The sequence below is a fragment of the Danio aesculapii genome, chromosome 16, assembly GCF_903798145.1.
Source record: "Danio aesculapii chromosome 16, fDanAes4.1, whole genome shotgun sequence".
NCBI lineage: Eukaryota > Metazoa > Chordata > Actinopteri > Cypriniformes > Danionidae > Danio > Danio aesculapii.
Window position 1 is genome coordinate 7356694 of NC_079450.1, and position 23131 is coordinate 7379824.

Here is a 23131-nt window from a genome sequence, read left to right on the forward strand (position 1 = left end):
ACACATTGTTAGCATATTCCGTTAACACGAATTATCACATTGCGAATGTTTTAAAATCTTGCTAACATAGTTTAACTAATTGCTAGCATATTTCATTAGCACTATTGCTAATGTTTTAACATGTTATTAACATGATTTAACACGTTAGTGGATCACAGGCTTTTTGCTGGGAAAAGATGGATAGATGGTACGATGGATAGATGGACGTATGGATAGATAGATGGATAGATGGGTAGATAAACAGATGGATGGATGCATGGATGGATTGATGGACAGATAGATATATAGATGGAAAGATTGGATAGATAAATGAATGGATATATAGATGGATGGACAGACAGACATATAGATGGATGGAGAGACAGACATATAGATAGATAGACAGACAGACAGATAGATAGATGGTTAGATAGATAAATGGAGATATAGATGGATGATTGAATGAAGAGATAAATGGATGTATGGATGGACAGATAGATGGATGAATGGAGACATAGATGGATGAATGAATGGAGAGATAAATGGATGGACAGATAGATGGATGGACGAATGGACAGATAGATGGACGGATGGATAGCTAGCTAGATAGACAGATGAATGGATGAACGGACGGATGGATAGATTGACCAGACAGACAGACAGATAGATGGACAGATGCACAGATGATAGATAGATGGACGGATGGATGGATGGATGGACAAATGGATGAACAGATAGATAGATAGATAGATAGATGGATGGATGGATGGACAGATGGACGGATGGATAGCTAGATAGACAGATGAATGGATGAACAGACGGATGGATAGATTGACCAGACAGACAGACAGATAGATGGACAGATGCACAGATGATAGATAGATGGACAGATGGATGGATGGACAAATGGATGAATAGATAGATAGATAGATAGATAGATAGATAGATAGATAGATAGATAGATAGATAGATAGATAGATAGACGGATAGACAGACAGACAGACAGACAGACAGACAGACGGACAGATAGATAGACGGATAGATGAATGGATGGATGAATGGATGGATGAATGGAGACATAGATGGTTGAATAAATGGAGAGATAAATGGATGTATGGATGGAAAGATAGATAGATGGATGGACAGATAGATAGACTGATGGATAGCTAGATAGACAGATGAATTGATGAATGGACAGATGGATAGATTGACCAGACAGACAGATAGATGGACGGATGTACAGATGATAGATAGATAGATAGATAGATAGATAGATAGATAGATAGATAGATAGATAGATAGATAGATAGATAGATAGATAGATAGATAGATAGATAGATAGATGGATGGACAGGTATGACTCAAGTTCAGTGGATACAGCTTAAATGTATTAAAGTGTTTTTGTGTTGTTTTGTTTCAGAACATGTTTAAACCGTACGAGAGTGTGTAAGCTTACATCATAACTAGAGTAGTCATTCGATATTACAGAAACAGTTAAACAGCTCATTCAGATCTCTGGCCAAAGAGGCAACACACAAGCCGGCAGAGACATGGTTTGATGGCGTACAAATACAGCCATAATGCTCAAGAGGGAGAAGCTATTAGGCAGAAGAGCACAAGCATATTTCAGGATGATTTGTAGTCATTCCTGACGTTACTTTCACAGTCTGTTAACCTCTCATGTCTGCTGTAAGTAAGCAGAGGTGCTGTCGGGTTAATGATGCGCGATCGAAGGTGGCCAATGGCGCGCGTCGGCTGCTCTCTGTGCCAGTGGTTGCCTGGCAACATACTGTACTGTGAGAGGGAAAAGCCGGGCTGTCAGTAGTATAGAGGGCTCAGAGACTCCGCACAGAGGCATGAGGGAGAGACACACAGCTCTGGAGTAGTGTGTGTTCACTTTACAGGCTTTCATGTGCTTTAAATGAGTTCATTTTGCGGAAAGGCATGCTGTAGTCTGAAACACTGTACAAATTTGCATGCTTAAGAGGTATTATATATATATATATATATATATATATATATATATATATATATATATATATATATATATATATATATATATATATATATATATATATATATATATATTAGGCTTGTGCCGGTATTCGGTAATGCGATAAATCACGGTAATGAATATGCACGATATTGTTATTGCACTTCAAAATACCGTGAAAAATAATAGATCCGAATTTATATTCTTAGAACGCGCCTCAGCTTATTTTCCATCAACCGCTTGAAGAAACACTGCGTATATGCTGCGCAGAACTTGATGTAAACAATCCCTACATGTAGAAGCACTGTGTGCAGGCAGTGTGGGCCGCCGCTGCCACCGCACTATAATCCTCACACGGAGAAGAAGCATGGCGGAAGGAGGAACGCTGCCGACAATTTATCCCCCTTCAGCTTATTTTCCATCAACCGCTTGAAGAAACACTGCGTATATGCTGCGCAGAACTGATGCGCACTCTGATGTAAACAATCCCCGCATGTAGAAGCACTGTGTGCACGCAGTGCGTGCCGCCGCTGCCACCGCTCTCTAAAAGCATGGCGGAAGGAGGAACGCTGCCGACAATTTATCCCCCTTCAAAAAAAAAGTCAGAGGTTTGGAAATATTTTGGGTCCAAAAAAAATGCAGAGGGATTGCTGATCGAAGACGGTTTCCCTTTGCACATTCACTTTGATATAATTGCTCAAGTTTACTTTTATATTGTGTATTATTTTATTTATATTTATTTGTATTTAAATGTTTGAAGTACTTTTAGTTAATTAAAAAGTTATTAAAGTTACTAAGTTGACGAAACTGAAGTTTTTTTGTGTTTTTTTACCTGTTTCTCTAGTAAAATTACAATATCTTAATAATAGCGTATACCGTGATAAAAGCTCAATCAATTAATCGCAGCATGAAAATGTGATATATATATATATATATATATATATATATATATATATATATATATATATATATATATATATATATATATATATATATATGTATATATATATATATATATATATATATATATATATATATATATGTATATTTATATATATATATATATATTTTTTTTTTATTTATTTATTTTTTTTTTAACTTACCAAAGCCATAAACCTACTATGTAGATATCAGAGAACAATTTAACTTATTAAATTAATGCAGTATATGGCACCTTTAAGACAATTTATGTTATCACTGCAATAACAAATCTTCCACAGGACAGAGACTTCAGATCCAAAAACAAGAAAAGAAGAAGCAGTCAAACATCAGATATATGCTAACACTATCAGAGCATTCAACAACAAAGACATCAAAACTCTTAGTTACCAAATTATTTTTTTGCAAGCTATAAAAATATTGAAAGACTTGAGCTCGTCAATTTATGTTTTGAATATGATCCAATATATTCTTCTGACAATGTTTTATATATATATATATATATATATATTTTTAAGGAATGTACTCTGAAAAACAATGCATAAATTATAAATGCTGGTGGAGGTTGACAACTATTTAAGAATAATGCTGTTGTCGGCGCCAATAGCCTAGGGGTTAGCGTGTCGACACATGGCACCGAGGTGCTCACGGCGACCCAAGTTTGATTCTCGGCTTGAGATCTTTTGCCGACCCTTCCCCTATCTCTGCTCCCCACACTTTCCTGTCTGTAAATCTCCACTTTCCAATCAAAATAAAGGTGGAAACCCCTAAAAAATAATTACAATATATAAAAAAAGAACAAAGCTGTTGAATATACTTTAAACATAAGCCCCTTTTACACATACAGACCTTTCCAGAAAATTACCGGCAATTTTCCGGAAAGGTCTGTATGTGTAAACAGATCTTTTTTGAAAATGCCGGTAAATTCATTCCGGCATTTTTCTACCAGTAATTTGCCGGAATGCTGCACTGTGTGAACGCAGAAGGAAAATTGCCAGAAAGAGCGCGTTCACGTCTAGAACACGCTGACGTGAGATGTCTACTCTAGCCAATCAGAACACTCACACATTCACATCTGCACTGTCTATGAAAATACATTTTTCCAGACACATTTAGCTGCTAGTTGTTAGTCAGATAATGTTTGTTCCTTAATGCCAACTGTGTAAAAAATAATCAATAAAATGCTTATGATAAACCGCTGTTTGTTTACCTTCAAGCTCTGCTTTAGTAGCTTGACGCATGCGCACGTGAAGCAGCCGGTGAGCGACAGCACACACACATATTATGGACATCTCGACATGCGAAAGTGTTCCTCCATATGTTTTCATATAAATTGTTCACAATACTTATCCAGAATTTGTAATGTAGTCAAATGTTTAACATTCAGCTGCGGTTAGGACCTTTGCCTTTGGATGTTTCTGGGACCAAGCAGCTGCATGAATGCTAAAGCTTTAAATAAAAGTGAAACCATCAACAAAAGCACGACCCCTTCTTTACAAATACAATCACAGCTGTTTGGAGGTCATTTCTGGTTAATGATGTCAGAATTTACCGGTCCTTCTGGAAATTTTCTGGATATTAACTGGTATCACTGTGTGAAAGAGGCTAAAGTCTGCATCTTCCAATTCATTTTGTACAGGTTTATGAACTCTGCATTACATTTTTATGGATGTTTTACCTGTTTTCCACTAAAAAGGAAATACCATCTTGAGTTTGGTCTGTAAGTGTCTTCTATATCAGTGTTTCCCAACCCTGTTCCTGAAGGCACACCAACAGTACACATTTTCAACCTCTCCCTAATCAAACACACCTGAATCAACTTATCATAACATCAGAAGAGACTCCAACACCTGAAGTTAATGGGTCAGAAAAGGGAGACATCCAAAATATGTACTGTTGGTGTGCCTCCAGGAACAGGGTTGGGAAACACTGTTCTATATTACACTGAATCCAAACTGCAGACCTGTAGTCTCCTAACAAGTGAGTATGTGATTGTTAGTACACAAATATGCAAATATTTACAGTAAAATAATATCCTGCATTGGTCTCTGAGAGCTCTGACCGCCACTGCTGTGTGTTATTTACTCTGCCTGGAGATCAATACCTGCCTGCTCTTTAGCGGTGGCCCAGGTTTGATTATTCAGGGCTGTCGATGCTGGAGTTTTCCACTAGATCCCACGAGGGGACGGACAAGTATTGACCCAGTTTTTCTATTCACTGTTAGTAAAGCTTGTCGTGCCGCTCCAGCAGTCCATCTAGTGAAGATCACTAATGATTTAATCAGTCGCCGTATATGCTTTTTATTACACCATTACTGTGGAATTCATGACAATATTTTGCAAGAACTATAGACATTTTGTAAAAAATAAACAATTACTTAAATCCAGGATTATTATAGTATACTGTAGCTCAAATCTTTGTTGTTAGCTTCATAGAAATAATTTTAAATATAGTTAACCAAACACTAACTACTTAAGATTTATGTTATATTATCGCTTTGTTTAGTAATGTGTTTTTATAAAGAGAAAATTAGTTCTATTTATAAGCCATTTTATTTATTTATTTAATTAACAATATGTGTATATATAAATGTGTGTGTATATGTATGTATATATATATATATATATATATATATATATATATATATATATATATATATATATATATATATATATATATATATATATGTGTATATGTGTATATGTATATATGTATATATATATGTGTATATGTATATATGTATGTATATATGTATATATATATGTGTATATGTATATATGTATATATGTATGTGTGTGTGTGTGTGTATATATATATATATATATATATATATATATATATATATATATATATATATATATATATATATATATATATACATACACACACACACACACACACAATAGTTCTGTCTGGTTCTTGAATCTGATTGGCTGGTAGCCGTGTGATATTCTGCAATAACAGCACTAAACCAGCCTCCTCACCCTTCATCCTTGTGTATACTCCGCCCACATACAGCGACAAGCAGAGACACTCTACAGTTATATTACTGTTTTTGGACAACATGTACTTTTGAGGCTTTTTTAGGCGAGAATGTAGTCGTTTAGATTGCAACTATGCAGTTTATTTATAAAGATAGTGCCTATTTTAAAATATTTAAAATTTCTGCGAGACAGCGTGTCGGCAGCCATTAGCCAAAGGCGGCTGACGTTATCTATCCAAAACAGCGACATGACTCCATAATAAGCCCGTAGAAGACTAAACAGTGTAATTTCTAACTACAGCTTATCTAATCATTATTACACAGCTAAGTGATATTCTAAGTTGATCTCTCTCTTTTGCATGTTGTAGTGCAGTATTTATACCATATAATTGCAGTGTATTGAGTGTGAGATGGGACTCGCATATCAGGAATGTGTGTTGAGTTGGCAGAAAGAAAGAAGAAATGGCTGCATGTGTTTAGTTTTTTCCATATCGCAAACACAACAGCAGTATGGTAGTGATTGCGCTGCTTTTTCCGGGGTTAATTATTGACATATCACAATTTGCAACAGAGAAATATTGTAGACTGTAACACTGTAAGAAGATATCTCTGAAGACATATCTACAGAGTTCAGCCTTATTAAAATGTCAGCAAAATCACCTGTTTTGTCGTCTTTAGACATTACGCTAGAGAATCATTCAACTACTAGCTCTAAAGTGACGTTGGTGAATTAGTAACAGTTTCTGCTGTTCTGACGTCAGCTGCAGATGTGAATGAATGGCGGAAGAAAGTAGTTCCTCATACAAAAGGGTTTTAGACTCTCTGTGTTTGATGTTTAATAGAGCAAGGAAATTTTCACAGTATGTCTGATAATGTTTTTTTCTTCTGGCGAAAGTCTTATTTGTTTTATTTCAGCAAGAATAAAAGCTGTTTTTAATTTTTTAAACACCATTTTAAGGTCAAAATTATTAGCCCCTTTAAGCTATATTTTTTCGATAGTCTACAGAACAAACCATCAATATACAATAATTACCCTAACCTGCATAATTAACCTAATTAACCTAGTTAAGCCTTTAAATGTCACTTTAAGCTGTATAGAAGTGTCTTGAAAAATATCTAGTCAAATATTATTTACTGTCATCATGGCAAAAATAAAATAAATTAGTTATTAGAAATGAGTTATTAAAACTATTATGATTAGAAACGTGTTGGAAAAAAAACTTCTCTCTGTTAAACAGAAATTGGTGAAAAAAAATATACAGAGGGATAATATGTGTGTGTGTGTGTGTGTGTGTGTGTGTGTGTGTGTGTGTGTGTGTGTGTGTGTGTGTGTGTATGTTGCAACAATCGCACCAAGTTTGGCTAAGCATCTTTCAAAAGTGCATTAACTGACGAAAGACAAATGAAAAGTTTTTGACTGCCAAGCTAAAGGTACATCATCCACATCGTTATGCTGCTAGCAATCAATCACATAAGGTCTCTCTAAAGTAGTATAATATTAGTTAAATAAACACACTTTTGGCTACACTGAAAACAGTATTTTTTTCTGCAGTAGCCTAAATAAATCTTAAACATTAAAAATGCTTTTACATCAGCTGTATTGACAAATATAGCCTATGAGTAGCCTGATAATAAACTATGCTTAATAAGAAATGATAAAAAACAGCTTATTTTTACATTGTTAACTGTAACTTTGTTAATCCAAAATACTGTTTATGTGAATTTGTTAATAAAAAATCTTTAACATTATCTGATAATTTAACTGCATTTTGCAACTCTAAGAGGGTATCTTCAACTGCAGGGAGCACAATAAACCAAGAAAGATCCAGACTTCTGCCAAAAAAGGCAAACATGTTGATTTTTCTCCAGAAGAATGGTGAACAACTGAGAGTCATTTTCCTTCAAACCATTGTACATTCTTCATTCATTCATTCTTTTTCTGCCGCTTTTCCGGCGCCGGGTCATGGGGCCAGCAGTCTTAGGAGAGAACCCCAGACTTCCCTCTCCCCAGACACTTCCTCCAGCTCCTTTGGGGGGATACAGAGGCGTTCCCAGGCCAGCCAAGAGACATAGTCTCTCCAGCGTGTCCTGGGTCTTCCTCGAGGCCCGGTGGGACATGCCTGGAACACCTCACTAGGTAGGCGTCCAGGACGCATCTGAAACAGATGCCCGAGCCACCTCAGCTGACTTCTCTTGATGTGGAGGAGCAGCGGCTCTGCTCTGAGCTCCTCCCAGGTGACAGAGCTCCTCACCCTATCCATAAGGGTGTGCCATGCCACCCTTTGAAGGAAACTCGTTTCGGCTGCTCCGAGATCTTATCCTTTCGGTCATGACCCAAAGCTCTTGACCATAGGTGAGAGTAGGAATGTAGATTGATCAGTAAATTGAAAGCTTTGCCTTTCGCCTCAGCTCCTCCTTTACCACAACGGACCAGTACATCGACTGCATTACTGCTACCGCTGCACCAATCCGCCTGTCAATCTCGCGTTTCATCCTTCCCTCACTCGTGAACAAAACCCCGAGATACTTAAACTCCACAACCTGGGGTAAAGACTTTCCTTCAACCTGGAGATGGCAAACCACCTTTTCCGGTGGAGCACCATGGCCTCGGACATGGAGGTGCTCATTCTCATCCCAGCTCCATCACACTCGGCAGTAAACTGTCCCAGTGCATTCTGAAGGTCCATGCTCGATGAAGCCAACAGAATAACATCGTCTCCGAATAATAGGGATGAAACTCTGTGGTCCCCGAACCGGACCCCCTCCAGCCCAAGGCTGCACCTTGAAATTCTGTCCATAAAAATTATGAACAGGATTGGTGGCAAAGGGCAGCCCTGCTGGAGTCCAACATGCACTGGAAACAAGTCTGACTTATTGCTGGCAATGCGAACCAAACTCCTACTCTGTTCATACAGGTACATTCTTTTACAGGAACTTTTTTATTTAATTGTTTTATAATTATTGTTTTTTTTTTCATTAAAAATGTTTTCATTTCATTTTAAAAACTACTAAAAGTACCGATAAGAGAACCGTTAACGTACCGAACCGATAAGCGGTATCAATAAAAGTAGTAATACCATTAAAACCTTAACGATACCCATCCTTAATCAACACCCATTCTTGTCTGAGGTCGTTTGAAAAAATCCTTTTTGGATCCTCTTTGACTATTGTATTCTGCCTATGTCCTTCACATGGACACACATTTGGATTACTGCACATTCATTTACATTAGAAAAAATGTAATCTCATTTCAATGATATATTGCACCAGGAACTGTCCCTGATTTCTGTTTCCATAATCTGGTCACCTCACGTGGGTGTTAAAGCTGGACTGAAGTGTGCCAGTCAGAGACGGGCTTCTTATTAAAGCGCAGAGATTGATTTTACAGTGTTTACTGCAGATTAGACAAAGACGTTCTCTGTGCGCCTGTGCTGGGACAAAAGACCATGAATATTTGATGCGGCCACAGACTGGGAAATCAATAACAGCTTTGTGGTTTCATCACACTTCTAATGCAGGATATTAAACTGCATTAACGGCGCTGAGAAACTCTAGTGTTAAGCAGGAGCCATCAAAGCTGGAGGAGGCAGAGTGATGGCTTTATGATCAACTACATCTGCTCATCTGCTGAAGGCGGCGGCAGTGCTGGGAGCAGTTGCCAGGGAATTGCCACACCGTTGCTAGGATGTTTTAGCTGGTTGCTAGGGTTTGCTAGATGAATGTGGATGTCACAGCACTGCATCTGCAGCTTGCTAGGGAATTTTAGGCAGTTGAATGGATGTTTGCATGTTGCTAAGGAGTACTGTGCGGTTGCACAATGCTACAAAGTGGTTGTTAGGGTAATCTGAGTGAATACTTTCTTGTTGCTAGGAAGCACTAGGGAGTTGCCAAGTTTTTCAGATGGGATGTTTGCATGTTACTAAGGAGTACTGTGTGGTTGCTAAGGTGTTCAAGGTGTGTTTTTGCATGATGCTACAGAGCTTGTTGTTAAAGTTGTTAGCATGTTCTTACAAGTTACATGTTAGAATGCTTACAAGTTACTAGGGAACTCTAACTGGTTGCTAAGACATTCTGAGTGGATGTGTTCTTGTTGATTGGAAAAACCAGGCAGTTGCTAGGGTGTTCAGATGGGATGTTAGCATGTTGCTAGGCAACTATAGGTGGTAGAAAATATAATCTGAGTGGATGATTGCATGTTGCTAGGAAGCGCCTTGCAGTTGCTAAGGTGTTTTGAGTTTGTTTTGCATGCTGCTAGGGAACTCTTGGTGGTTGTTAGGATGTTTGAGTGAACGTTTACATGTTAGGGAATTATTGGTGGTTGTTAAGGTGTTCTTAGTGAATGCTTGCATGTTGCTAGGAGACTATTGGTGGTTAAGGTATTCTGAGTGAATGCTTGCATTTTTCTAGGGAACTATTGGCTGTTGTAAGGATGTTTTGAGTGAATGTTCACATGTTTCTAGGGATCTCTTAGGGGTTGTTAGGATGTTCTGAGTGAATGCTTGCATGTTGCTACGGAACTACTGATGGTTGTTAAGGTGTTCTGAGTAAATGCTTGCATGTTGCTAGGGAACTATTGATGATTGTAAAGGTGTTCTGAGTGAATGCTTACATGTTGCTAGGGAACTATTGGTGGTTGTAGAGGTGTTCTGAGTGAATGCTTGCATGTTGCTAAGGAACTATTGATGGTTGTTAAGGTGTTCTGAGTGAATGCTTGCATGTTGCTAGGGAACTATTGATGGTTGTAAAGGTGTTCTGAGTGAATTTGTGCATGTTGCTAGGGAACTATTGGCAGTTGTAAGGATGTTTTGAGTGAATGTTCACATGTTGCTAGGGATCTCTTAGTTGTTGTTAGGATGTTCTGTGTGAATGCTTGCATGTTGCTAGGAATCTCTTGGTGGTTGTTAAGGTGTTCTGAGTGAATGCTTACATGTTGCTAGGGAACTATTGATGGTTGTTAAGGTGTTCTGAGTGAATGCTTGCATGTTGCTAAGGAACTATTGGCTGCTGTAAGGATGTTTTGAGTGAATGTTCACATGTTGCTAGGGAACTATTGATGGTTGTTATGGTGTTCTGAGTGAATGCTTACATGTTGCTAGGGAACTATTGATGGTTGTAAAGGTGTTCTGAGTGAATGCTTGCATGTTGCTATGAATTTCTTGGTGGTTGTTAGGGTGTTCTGAGTAGATGTTTGCATCTTGCTAGGAAGTACTATGTGGTTGCTAAAGAATTATGAGTGCATGTTTGCATGTTACTAGGGGACTCTTATTTGTTGCTAAGATGTTCTGAGTGGATGTTTGCATGTTGCTAAGGAATGTTAGTGGTTGCTATTTTTAATGGACGTTTGCATGATTCTCTGCATGTTCTTAGCAGTTAATTGAGTGTTCTGGATGGTTTTTAGCGATCATATAAGTGTAATGGGTTGCTATAATGTTGCCTACATGCAGACAATCTCTGAGGAACCTTAGAAACTGTATAGCAATGTCTCAGCAACCACCCACACTCTAGTCTCACGGTGAGTTTTGCAAAGGCAAGCAGCAAGCAGAAAATATAGAGATAGTTCACCATAAAACTGTACCTCAGAGTCAGCAGTTGCTAGGGTTTGTTGCAGTGTGTCTAATCACTTGGAAAAGTAATAGCAAACCTTCCTTTGAAGTATGATTCCAGGAACCAATTGCTTGTATGAGCAACAGTAATAGTGCAACTTGCTTTAACACTAGAACTACTGAGGTTAGAGCTGCAAGATAACAGAAAAAATGATAATCACGATTATTTTGCTCAAAATTTTAATCACGATTTATAATGACGATTATTCCTTTGGTGGTTAACTTTTATTATGTAAACATACATATATATATATATATACACAGTTGAAGTCAGAATTATTAGCCCCCATTTATTTTTTCCCCAATTTCTTTTTAAAGTAGAGCAGATTTTTTCAGCACATTTCTAAACATAATAGTTTTGATAACTGATTTATTTTATCTTTGCCATGATGACAGTAAATAATGTTTAAATAGATATTTTTCAACACTCTTCTATACAGCTTAAAGTGAAAAAAATTAAAACTGCTTTTATTCTAGCCGAAATAAAACAAATAAGACTTTCTCCATAAGAAAAACTATTATCAGACATACTGTGAAAATTTCCTTGCTCTGTTAAACATCATTTGGGATATATATATATATATATATATGTATATATTTTTATAGAAAATAGGAGGGGGAGGGGGCCCAACACTAATAAAAATATATTTATTTTTCACTCCCCTATAAAATCATCCCAATCAATCTGAAATCTTTGCAAAAAAGTTATTTAAGTCATCTGGTGAAATTATATCACAATATATTATATTGTATATATTGCAGAGAAAAAAAAAATATTGCAATGTCAAATTTTTCCAGTACTGTGCAGTCCTACTGCATGCATTTCAGTGTCTGCTACTTTCCCCTGTGCCTTTGAATATGCGTGCATCTGTTACCTAGCAACTTCCTGCTAACATAAACATAACTCTGATAGTAAAAACAAGTTTACTTCAGACATGTCTTTCAAAACATATTCAGTGCGGTAAGAAAACCTTGCTCTTTTGCTAGTGAAGTGAAAGTGAGGTGCTAAAGTGAAACCTTCACAGGCGATCTAGAAACTTGTACATATCTATAGGCTTCATTAACAAAAAGATTTTATTTAAAGATTGTATTTTAAGAGTAAGGACTTCATGAAATATGTCATTCAAAGTTCAATACTATTATCTCAGTACATTTGAATGTAAATGTAATGTGACAATTTGGAATTCAGTGGTTATAGATTTTTGTACAATTATAGTCTGAGGAATAATCATGGTTTCACGATTGTTATGCATTCGTTTCAAAACACTACTAGTTAAGAAAATCGTATATATTTATAATATATTTTAGTGTTATTTATTGCTGCTCAGTAACTAAATAATACAGTACCAAAATAATAATATTAAAAACAAACAATAGTCCATTTCTCTTTGGACTTAAAAATAAGTGAAAAAACCTTTTTGACATTTAAACATAAGTAATAATTTTACACTGAAAATAAATGACAGAACAATGAATAAATAAGAATAAAAAGAATTGTGTTTGTCTAATGTAAATCTATTGCAAGTATTTACTCATGTAAATGTAAGTAGAGTAGTCCCTCACTATAACGCGATTCATCTTTCATGGCCTTACGTTTTTTTTTTCATAGTGCATTGTGTTTTGCATCCTGATTGGCTGTAGACCATTGTCAATCAATCTCCTCCGTGTCTCCTGAACAGTACAGAATGCGTTCAGCTTGCCAATTTAACATGAATGTTCCATTGCTAGCAGTGTGAGTTCCAACAAGGATGCAAAAAGGGTTGTAACTGTCTGCAGCAAGACCATCATAAAGGAGGTCGCACAATGAATGCGTCGCGCCAAGACGCTCCACGCAGCGCCATGCATTTGAGGATGATAACATAGGTTTTTATCAGGTAACGCACACCGGTGCCGCAAGTCGGCGGCTGTCTGTGGTGCCAGCGAAGAGTCAGGACACTGTTCATATTTCTGCCATGCCACAGAGCGCCAATAATAATAATAATTTCATTTTAAATAACATGCGGTGTGTGTTACTTCCAACTGTTATGTGCGCGGTGCATCTGGTGTGCGACCCCCTTAAAGATGGAGTCTGCCTTTGCTTCTTTGGATCAGTGACTGCAGGATAAAGAACATTATGCTGGATGGTAACATTACCTAAACAAAAGCTAAAAAGCTTTATGAACCTTTTGCTGACAATGATGAATGTTTGCTCCTGACAACAGGGTTTGATTTTTGGTTTCATTCTGTAATGCTGGACTTATTTTTCTATGAAGGTTTGAACTTTGAGGGTGTTTAAATGAGAGAAAAGTGTGGAAAGTTAATGCCTGTCTGAGAAAAGAGTATAAAGTGTGCAGTGAGGGGTTTTACAAGCACATCGCCCCCAATATGTGGATGCAAGTCTATTGGAAGTAATGAACTTGAGCGTGCAAAAGACGCAATATATGAACGGCCCTTAGTTAATAGCCTCAGCCATAGTTAATCCAGTGTGCGTGCATATTTGTTTAGTTGCAGCAGTTTTGTTCAATGCAGAAACACAGTGTTGAGAAGCCTTTACAATTAATTAACCGTGGCGAATTAATCTTTTTTTAAATAAATCAATTAATCTTTGCCTCCCTATGGACAATATGACACCATATATGATCACTATGGCCATTCTAGTAGTTATAGAATTCTGGTAGTTCCAGTGTTGTCATGTCATACAAAGTGATGCCACTTTTGTCTTGATGTAGTATACAGTAAGCCTGCAGTGTCTCCAGAACATTTGAGCTCAAAATACACCTCAGATCATCTATTATAGTTAGGGCTGCTCGATTATGGGAAAAATCATAATCACGATTATTTTGGTCATAATTGTAATCAAGATTATTCAAAACGATTACAGTTGAAGTCAAAATTATAAGCCCTCCTGTGAATTTTTTATTATTTTTTTAAATAAATATTTCCCAATAATGTTTAACAGAGCAAGGAATTTTTCACAGTATTTTCCTATAATATTTTTTCTTGTGGAGAAAGTCTTATTTGTTTTATTTTGGCTAGGATAAAAGCAGTTTTGAATATTTTAAAATCTATTTTAAGGTCAATATTATTAGCCCCCTTAAGCAAAATATTTTTTGATTGTCTGCAGAAAAAAACTACTGTTATACAATGACTTGCCTAATTACCCTAATTTAAGCCCTTTGAATCGCACTTTAATCTGAATGCCTGTATTTTGAAAGAAATTCTGGTAAAATATTATCAAAGCAAAGATAAAAGAAATCAGTGATTAGAAATAAGTTATTAAATCTTTTATGATTAGAAATGGGTTGAAAAAAAATCTTCTTTCCACAGAAATTGGGGGTTAATAGGTCGCTAATAAGTCAAGAGGTCTAATAATTCTGACTTCAGTTGTATATATTCAGTTATTTTCCTCCCAGTAAATAAGGAAAGGGAAATAAATACAATAGACTAAAAATATGAAACAAAGTGTGCTTTAAGCATCTTCACTGTAAGTAAAACACTTTAATTATAGCTACAAAAGTCCTTCAGTCAAGAGCAGTGAGGGATTTTCTCCTTTTGTTGTTTGATTAATGATAAAAACAGTCGGCAGCAGGAATATAGCGCGCTGTCACTTTAAGAGCAGTACGGTTCTGATTTATGGTTTCTCTTTCACCTCTTTTGATTCTCAACTCGTTTGTTTATTACACAAATGAGGGTTAATATGAATAATCACTAAACACCGCATTTTGACACCTATTTGACCATTAAAGCACTCATGCGTGTGCTCTGCTCGTCTTTGAGGCTGAGCAGATGCACACAACGCATGCGATCTCATTCGTGCTTTAAAAACACGAGTGATTCAGTGAATGATGCGCATCCAGTGCTGCAAAAGTTACATTACAGTACATGCTTTTAGTAATGTTCACATGAAACTGAGCTTTGCAGAGCAACAAATCTGTACAACTGGAAAAAGAGCGGTATATGATGCAAAAATCGTTTTATATTGATTAATGTTATTTCATAATCGTCAAAAAAAGCCAAAATCGAAAGCGAATTTTCGATTAATTGCACAGCCCTATTTATAGTAAGTCAAATTTGATCAAAAACTCTATTTTTGTGTGTGTACCTTTAAATGCAAATTAGCCGCTGTTTCTGGCCAACCATGAAAGAGTGGGCGTGGCCTTAACTATAGATGGATAGCAAAATATGCCAAAGATAAACAAAATTCTGTCAGTGGCAGGGGCGCAGTGGACATTTTAAAAGTGGGGGGGACGGCTGTATGAGATCATACGTTCATATAATTATTAATCACCTGTTTCTAAATGGTCTGTCTCTAAAAGTGAGGGGGACATATCCCCCCGTCCCCCCCGGTTGCTACGCCCCTGGTCAGTGGGGATGACTTGTGTGTTCAAATGCCTGACTGTATTATACGTAATAATACTGCGTATGTTATTAATTATGCAGACGGTGAGAGTTTTTGAGAAACATTTAGAGAAACATGGTACTTAGTGCTTTTACTGTAGGTACTTTAGTTTTTTTTTTGTTAACTGCAGTTCACCTAATAACCACAGGTGACGCCAAAAACAAGGCTTTCTGAATTCTACATATAGGCCCTTTAAAAAGCATTAATATCTGCCGCACATCAAGTTTTATTAGCCCATTACTGAATGCAAACAGGACAGGAAATGATACATGTGGTATTGAAACAATATTGATTCAGTGCTGGTTTAACAAAGCAGGATGGCAGCGTGTGTGTGTGTGCGTGTGTGTTTGGGCGCGGCTGTGATAATTGTTCATCGAGAGACCATATAATGAAGTCTAACAGCTTCCTGTGCCAAGATTCCATCAGCTGCGATCAATGAAACACTGCCAGCCTCCCGCATCGATCGCCTCTGCCAATCACTGTCGCCCAGCAACAAAACCAAAGCAAAACTGATGATCAATGTTTCCATGCCGCTTCATAAGGTTTTATGAACACATCAGAACATAAACAGATAAAAGGCAACGGGGAAAATATTAGATGTGGCTGTGCTTCACATCTCCTCAAAGCGTATATATTTGCCTCGGGTATAATTGACATTTTTTATGATTCTTCTGTCTGATTTGTGAGATCAAAAGTGAAGCTAAAGGCACCCAAACGTATGCAAATACGATTAAAATACTATTAAAATAAAATATATAGCCCAAATAAATAATAAAATAATACAATTCAATTGTGTAATTTCATAACTTTTATGTCTGTCATCTAAAAAAGAATCACATAATTGTCCCACGTTTTATAGCAGGGGTGGGCAAACTCGGTCCTGGAGGGCCGGTGTCCTGCACAGTTTAGCTCCAACTCTAATCAAACACACACCTGAACAAGCTAATCAGTATCTGCAAGATCACTAGAAATCTATAAGCAGGTGTGTTTGATTAGAGTTGGAGCTAAACTGTGCAGGACACCGGCCCTCCAGGACCGAGTTTGCCCCACCCCTGTTTTTCTAGAATAAATTCAGATATTAGTTATCTCTGCTTGGATGAAAGACATCATCTACTGCTTAACCTGGCAAAAACTGAAATTCTTTTCCTCCTGCAACATCACACATAAAGTATAACATGGCGTCTCAATCCAGTTGGGATCATCCACCATTACCCCATGTAGTTCGGTAAGGAATCTTGGAGCGATCCTTGATGATCAGTTGCCACATCATGCTGCACAACTTTTAGTCCAAGCTCTTGTCATTTCAAGGCTAGACTACTGCAATGCTCTTCTAGCTGGTCTCCCATGCTGCACAGCCTCTACAGATGATCCAGAACGATGCAGCTCACCTGGTCTTCAATGAGCCAAAGAGAGTCCATGTAACACCTCTTTTTATCTGTCTGCATTGGTTTACTGGTTGAAAACTATAAGGAAAGCCACCTATCAGAAGCAACTTGCTCTCTCTCTCTCTCTCTCTCTCTCTCTCTCTCTCTCTCTCTCTCTCTCTCTCTCCTCCCCTCTCTCTCCCTCTCTCTCTCTCCCTCTCTTTCTCTTTCTCTCTCTCTCTCTCTCTCTCTAAGGGAAAAAAAACCTCCTACTCTAGCACAAGTGTTGCATTGTATAATTAACACTTCTTGTGTGTATTGCCTTTTCTTGTTGAATTGCTGAATACTTCCTCAATTGTAAGTGGTTTTGGACAAAAGTGTCTACTAAATGTAAATTAAAATAGTTAAATGTAAATAAATATGTATAAGAATATTTATACTTGTCATATAAAATAAATAAATATGCAACAAAATAATAAAAATATATAATATAAACCATATTAATTAATGAATGAATAAAATAATGAATAAATAATTATGCAAACAGAATAAATAAACCATAAAGTAAATAAACAAACTATAAAATAAATAAATAAATAAAAATCTGATCAAATGGATACCAAATGCAAAAATATATTTGTATGGCTTTTATACGAACCATAAATTAATTAATTAATTAATTAATAAAAGATATGAATAAATAATTACGCAAACTAAATAAAACAAACTGTAAAATAAATAAATATTAAAAATCTGATCAAATGCTAATTAAATGCTAATTATCTATTTGCATGGCTTTTATATGAACCATAAATTAATTGATGAATAATTAATTATGCAAAAACAATAATTAAACTAAAAAACAAATATTTAAAAATCAAATTATATTCATACTAAATGTAACAATATATTTGCATGGCTTTTATATGAATCATAAATAATATGCAAACTAATAAAAACAAACTAAAAATAATAATTATTTAAATCTGAAAAAAATGCATACTAGATGTAAAAATATATTTGTAAGGCTTTTATGTGAACCATAAATGAATAAATGAATAAATAATTATGCAAACAAAATAAATAAACAACCTAAAAAATAAATAAACATTTAAAAAATAAGATTAAATACATACTAAATGTTCAAATATAAATCTGCATGGCTTTGGTATGAACCATAAATAAAGACATAAATAATTGTGCAAGAAAATTAATGAACAAACTAAAAACAAATAAATATTTTAAAACCCGATCAAATGATATAGTAAATATGAGTTTATTTGTATGGATTTTATATTAACTATAAATAAACTAATAAATAAATGACCAAATAATTACACAAACAAAATAAATAAACAAACTAAAGAATTAAAAAATATATTTAAAAATCTACTTAAATGCATACTAAATGTAAATATATAAATATATATTTGCATGGCTTTTACATAAACCATAATAAATAAATAAATAAATATTATATGCAAACAAAATAAATAAACAACCTAAACATAAATAAACATTTAAAAATATGATTTAAATGCATACTAAATGTTTAAATATAAATTTGCATGGCTTTTATATGACCCATAAAGAAATAAATAATTATGCAAACAAAATAAGTAAACAAACTAAAAATAAATATTTAAAAATCTGATAAAATGGATGCTAAATGTAAAATATATTTGTTTGGCTTTTATATGAATCATGAATGAATGAATGAATGAATAATTACACAAACAAAATAAATAAACAAAAAAGGAAAAATAAAATTAAACAAATCTGATTAAATGCATACTAATGTAAAATATATATTTGCATGGCTTTTATATGAACCATAAATTAATAAATGAATGAATGAATAATTACGCAAACAAAATAATAAACTAAAATAGTAAATAAATATTTAATAATCGATTCAAATGCATACTAAATGTAAAAACATATTTGCATGACTTTATATGAACCATAAATAATAAATAAATAAATAAGCACAATAAATAAACAAAAAAAGGAAAAAATAAGAATCTGATTAAATGCATACTAATGTAAAAATATACAGTCCTCAGCATAACTGAGTACAGCCCATTTTGAAAATAAATACTTTTATCCATTTCTCAGTGAATATCGGCAATGTATTTTGGTGCATTTAAACAAAACAGATTTATTAAACAGATATATTTATTAAAATAATATTTTAGTCACCAAACTTATTTAGAAATTGAAAGATAACACATTTAAATTCAAGCTAAATATTGCAAAAAAAAAAAAAACGACAACCTACAAAATTACTAAATTTTTTCTTTCTTTTTTTTTTTTTGCTGCTTTTGATTTTTTTTTCTCTTTTTTAAATTTGTATTTAATATTTTTCTATAACATATATAAACTGGCTGTACTAGTTTTTGGACAGTTACCGTAAGTTATTTATTAGATAAGCTCCATTGGCTTCAGTACAGTACTGACTAATCTAATGTATATGCACAAATATAATATTGTATAGTTCATATTAAAAATATGAATTAAAAAGATAGATTTGTGAGTGAGGGTGTACTCAGGGGCGTTGCTAGACATAAAGCTCTACTGGGGCACCCCCCCCCCAAAAAAAAGTATATATATATATATATATATATATATATATATATATATATATATATATATATATATATTATAAATAAAAGTTTTATTGTTATTATACAATTATTATTCTAAATAATCTTAAATGTAACTGGAAAACAATGTTTAGACACAACTGGAGTGATATGCTAAGATCATTTAAGAAATCTTTTGCATAAATATTAATTTCATTTGAATGAAATTCTATAAACAATTCAATAAAATACAAAAAAAGATGGTTTATAGAATTATCTGTTGTCTTAGACTTGACACATGGAAGAGAATTAGGTTTATAAAGTCTTTACCTCCATGACTCCTCAACCCTCCTTTTTGCTTCATACAAAAAAAAATCTATCAGGAGGCGTGCTTAGGAAGACCCCGTCATATTGTTTAAACTTTAGTTTTGTCCACTTGCAAAACAAAAAAGGCTGTTACGCCTTTGCAGGGCGTGACAAGCAAGTAGCCTGCTTTTTTGGCGGGCAGGCATGTTAACTACCAGGACTTGCACCAGCAGAAGAGCCATGTGCGAGAAGCGCGCGGGTTCTCTGTGCACACGCGGAGATGCGTCAGTTTGCTTTTTGATTAAACACATTGCTTTCACCAGCGTTGGTTGGTTGAATTAGAGAATACGTCTTTATTTTGTAATTACGCTCTTAATAATACACTTGCATATGAAGTAAATCATATCTCAATGCATTTACTGGGGCACTGGAGATTTTTACTGGGGCAGTAAATTGGGTCTAGCGACGCCCCTGGGTGTACTTCAATATGCTGAGCACTGTATTTGCATGGCTTTTATGTGAATCATAAATGAGTGAGTGAATGAATGAATGAATAATTATGCAAACAAAAATAAATAAACAAACTAAAAAGTAAATAAATGTTAAAAATGTCATCAAATGCATACTAAATATTAAAATATATTTGCATGGCTTTTATATGAGCCATAAATAAATAAATAAATAATTATGCAAACAAAATAAATAAACAACCTAAAAATAAATAAATAAAAATAAATATTTAAAAATATGATAAGACTAAATGTAAAAAAAAAAAATTTGCATGACTTTATATTAAAATAAAAAAAAAAATAAATAAAAATATATATATAAATAAATAAAAAATCTGATAAAATAGATTAGCTCTTAAATATATATTTAAATCCCTTTTATATGAACCATAACAACAAACAAAAGTAAATTAAAGTATTTCTATGAATGTCTGTTTGCATAATTTACAAACACTCCTACAATTTGCATTAGAGGTCATATGAGCACCCCCCGATGACTTTGCCACATCACAAAAGCAAAACTTCCACATCTGCCTGACGATATTCATTAGTCCAAGATTCAATTCTGATGTTTGGCCTGATTTGATTTGAGATCAGAAGTGAAGCTAAAGCCAGCCTGCACATCAATGCAATTTCCAAAGGCCGCAGATGCACTTTAAAATCACACGAGCGCTTGATAAAACACACGCCGCCTGTCTTTTCTTCCACACTCGCCTCTTCTCTTTCATTTTGCGAGCGAATGCAATCAAGGCTGATCTTTTGGCGATTGTGCGGTGCGACCGGAGGCGTCAGCATTGATTCCAGGCCTTAGATGTTTACCCTTTTAGTGGCCGATAATTAGACAACCAACGACACTATTGAGAGGAATAAAAACCTACTTGAAGAGTGTTTGCAAAGCAGGACATCACACAGGTGATGAAAAGCGTGCACAATGAGCTTTGTGTAACATAATGAGCTTTTTTCTCTTTGAGCTTTTTTTTTCTTCAGTGTGTGTTGTGTGCTCGATTTCAGAGGAAGCCGCAATCGAAGGGATGCGTCGATCGGCTGAGTTCCAAGAAACACACGCCTCCCTTGTGGAACACTGTGTTTTCTGGGTTTTGCATTCGTACCTGCTTTCTGCACTTGCAGTATTCTGTCGTAGACGCCGTCTGAGTTGTCTAGCAGCGCCTGGCTGGTCTGGATCATCTGTGAACAATGGAGAAACATAATGAGCGTGTGTGTGTGTGTGTGGTTTTACTGTAATATTGTGATGACGACTGCTTAAATGCAGCCTGCAGATACTAGTGTCTATTCAGACATCAGAAAGAAGACTGCAAATGCATTGCACATGCACGGAGGATGCAATGAAACAGTAAATAAGCAATCAGTTAATGAAATTCAATTCAAGTTTATTTGTGTAGCTCTTTTCACAATAATTATTGTTTCAAAGCAGCTTTACAATAGCTGCACATTAATGCATTACAATTAAAATCAGAAAAGTTCAGGTTATTAGTTACCATAACTTTATAAGTTACTAAATAACTTAAGCTAAGGGTGTTCAAACTCAGGTCCTGGAGGGCCGGTGTCCTGCAAAGTTAATTCCAACTCCAATCAGATCTGGGCTAGCTAATCAATCTCTTACTAGGCTTTCTAAAAACATCCATGCAGGTGTGTTGAGGGAAGTTGGAGCTAAAATCTGCAGGACACTGGCCCTCCACATGCACTCAAAAATATGTATACAATATGTATTGTTTAAACTTAATTAAAATGAGCTGAAACAACACAATTTTGAGATTTCATTGGGACAACTTAATTTTTTTATGTTCAATCGACTCAAATTTGTCAAAAGTGTTAACTTAATCGATTTGTGTTGGGACAACATGAATGAATTGTGTTGAGCCCTGCATTTTTTACAGTGTACATAATTTGCCTTGCTTTAATTTACATTTATTTTATTGAATAAAATTTTAGTGCATCTATACCTTTTTTCATTTTGAGCATTATAAACTCTAGGTGATGGATAGTAAAGCCCAAAGTGTCTTCTTTCCAAAGATACAGGGCATCTGGAAAGTATTCATAGCACTTCACTTTTTCCACATTTGTTTATGTGACAGCCTTATTCTGAAATGGGTTTAAATTCATTTATTTCCTCAACATTCTACCCACAATACCCCATAATGACAATGTGAAAAAAGAGTTTTTGAAATTGTTGCAAATTATTAAAAATAAAAAAGCTGACAAATCACATGTACAGAAGTATTCACAGTGTTTGCTCAATACTTTGTTGATGCCCCTTTGGCAGCAACTACAGCCTCAAGTCTTTTTGAATATTGTCCCACAAGCTTGGCACACCTTCTTTGGGGAATTTTTGCCCATTCCTCTTTGCAGTATCTCTCAAGCTCTATCAGGTTGGATGGGAAGCGACGATGTACAGCCATTTTCAGATCTCTCCAGAGATGTTCAATAGGATTAGGATCTGGGCTCTGGCTGGGCCACTGAAAGACATTCACCAA

The 23131-nt window shown here is 35.2% G+C and overlaps 1 protein-coding gene across 1 annotated transcript in view; it reads right to left on the bottom strand.

The window, feature by feature from the left end:
* Positions 1-23131, bottom strand: part of LOC130243333 (inactive phospholipase C-like protein 2) — a 131880-nt gene that overhangs the window by 20726 nt on the left and 88023 nt on the right. The window contains exon 4 of the mRNA XM_056475472.1: positions 21749-21824. Within this exon, the coding sequence (XP_056331447.1) occupies positions 21749-21824 (76 nt within the window). The remainder of the gene's footprint in view (positions 1-21748; positions 21825-23131) is intronic.